The sequence below is a fragment of the Limulus polyphemus genome, unplaced genomic scaffold (genome assembly GCF_000517525.1).
Source record: "Limulus polyphemus unplaced genomic scaffold, Limulus_polyphemus-2.1.2 Scaffold3226, whole genome shotgun sequence".
NCBI classification, from domain to species: domain Eukaryota; kingdom Metazoa; phylum Arthropoda; class Merostomata; order Xiphosura; family Limulidae; genus Limulus; species Limulus polyphemus.
Genome location: NW_013668836.1, coordinates 128,142 through 130,164, shown reverse-complemented (window position 1 = coordinate 130,164; position 2,023 = coordinate 128,142). Strand labels below are relative to the sequence as shown.

Sequence of the window (2,023 nt, the reverse complement as noted above, 5' to 3'; positions counted from 1 at the left end):
AAATTCTTGAAAATGTTAAAAAAAAAGAGAGAGAGAAAGGGGGCCTGGCGAGGATGTTTGCCCCGGGGCCAGTGCTGGCTCTCGACGTTCCTGCCAACAATACCCTGCTTTTGACTCTTATTATAAACAAAACTAAACAATCTTTTATATTATGACAATTACACAAATAGCCATGAAGGCATGATGAAAGAATTAGCACAATGAATAATCAAAAAGTTTGGTAGATTTTAAACACTTTCGAATAGTTGACTATTCTTCTTGAGGAGTAAAAAGAGTAAAGGTTAAAAGTGTGTGGTAATAAACATGAAAAATATATACAAATAGCACGTGAGCAGGAAGTGTTTGTCGAGGTGGCCATGAAAGGGAGGTGAAATTAATTAAAGAACGTATATCTGGAGTGGTGATTCAGTTTTGATGTTAGTAGGATGCGACGTGGAACTTCGTACAATTTAACAGAGCAGTCTAAGTACCAGTTTCCTATGTTATATCGTCAATGGGTAATCTTACAGTTATGCTGAACAGAAATAGTTCAATTTAATTACAATCCAATAGTGAGACAGTTTATAATTTGTATAGTGTGTTTGTTCATTTTGGGAATTTTGTTATTCTGCGAGTTTAAAAATGAATTTAATCCCATTTCTAAAAAGAAACTTTCCAGTATATATAGGTTTTGTGATCATCTGTTTGTTCATTCAAAGGATACATGGTAAGTTAATCTCATTAATTGATAGCATTGTTCTTGAGCACTGGTAATAACTATTAAAAGTAGTAATACTAATTGTAGTAATAGTAATATTATTAGTAGCAGCAGTAACAATTCTCCTATCTGAAAATGAAAATATTAAGTTGTTTGCGTTATTGCACTCGTCAAATAACAATAATAATATATTTGTTATTAATAACGTCATATTTATATTTTCCTTTTTCGTCTATCATAGCTCTGCTAACTCATTATTACTATAGTTACCAATATCAAATTATTTGTTGCATTGAAATAAAAGTAAAATTGGATAGAACAACGGTACAATACTAGAATTTTAATTAATTTATAATGTAATTTTTTGTATGTTTTGGTTTATGGATGGTCTTCGCATCCAAAGTACAACGTATATGATCGATGTAAGTACGGGGGAGAAAGTTCGTGATTTTTCGAATGTTGGCATTTGATAAAGCAAATTGAAAATTTCGAATAATGCAGTTTTGACAGATATAAATTATATTTTTTGCTATAAGTTGTAACATTGTAGATTCAAATTACATTTGTTTTTTATACAAGTTCATTTTTTATTTTATTTGGTCGGAAATGAGAAAAAGTTTTAGATTAAGTCCAAAATTGTCCGTTTTTAAACTTTTTAGGTTTGACGAAATAGCCCAATTATATTTACATATACTGATATAGTTGTATAGATGTAAAATATATTACAAATTACTGCATAATCTTACATGTTTGATGGCGAGAGTAGACGAAAGTCGAGTTGTCCTTCCGAGGAACGGGAAACGATCACGTCAAAGAAGCCCTTTCAATCAAAGAGAGTAACTGATGGGTGAAAAGGCAAACAGTACCCGATTCTTTTCGGCACTGAACCACAAGGTCAAATACATACCTGTCAACTGTCATGCCTAGCTGGTAAAATCTCATGATTACACGATTCAATAATTCCTGTACGTTGAATCCGTAAATGATATCCATTTTTCTCCATCACGTACAGATTTTTCATAAAACGTCATCACGCAATACATAAAAGAAAGACCACAAGATGTAGTTTTGAGACTAAAAGACGTAGATTTTACAAAAACAATCAGAATGTATAAGGATGCATATTCGTTTGACATAGATTTTCCTCCCTTTTCATCAGTATGTCTGTATTTTATTAACAAACATAATAACAAAAAATGTTCATTGAGGTAAACGAAATAACAATTTGACCTAAGTAAGAGTTTTTTTTCCGGATTTGTAACAAATTCTTACGTGATAGAAAAAAAATGAATATTATTTTCGAAATCTGCATACCTGAATTATGGA

General features: G+C 31.2%; 1 protein-coding gene across 2 annotated transcripts in view; it reads left to right on the top strand.

Moving 5' to 3' along the window:
* The first annotated feature begins 415 nt into the window (after window positions 1-415).
* The window catches only part of LOC106468933 (very low-density lipoprotein receptor-like), a 77,193-nt gene continuing 75,585 nt past the window's right edge, over window positions 416-2,023 (top strand). For both annotated transcript variants that reach the window (XR_002612760.1, XM_013929386.2), the window contains exon 1: window positions 416-706. Coding sequence is in view for 1 of the 2 variants with exons in the window: in XM_013929386.2 (XP_013784840.1) it covers window positions 622-706 (85 nt within the window). In the remaining variant the exon portion in view is untranslated. The remainder of the gene's footprint in view (window positions 707-2,023) is intronic.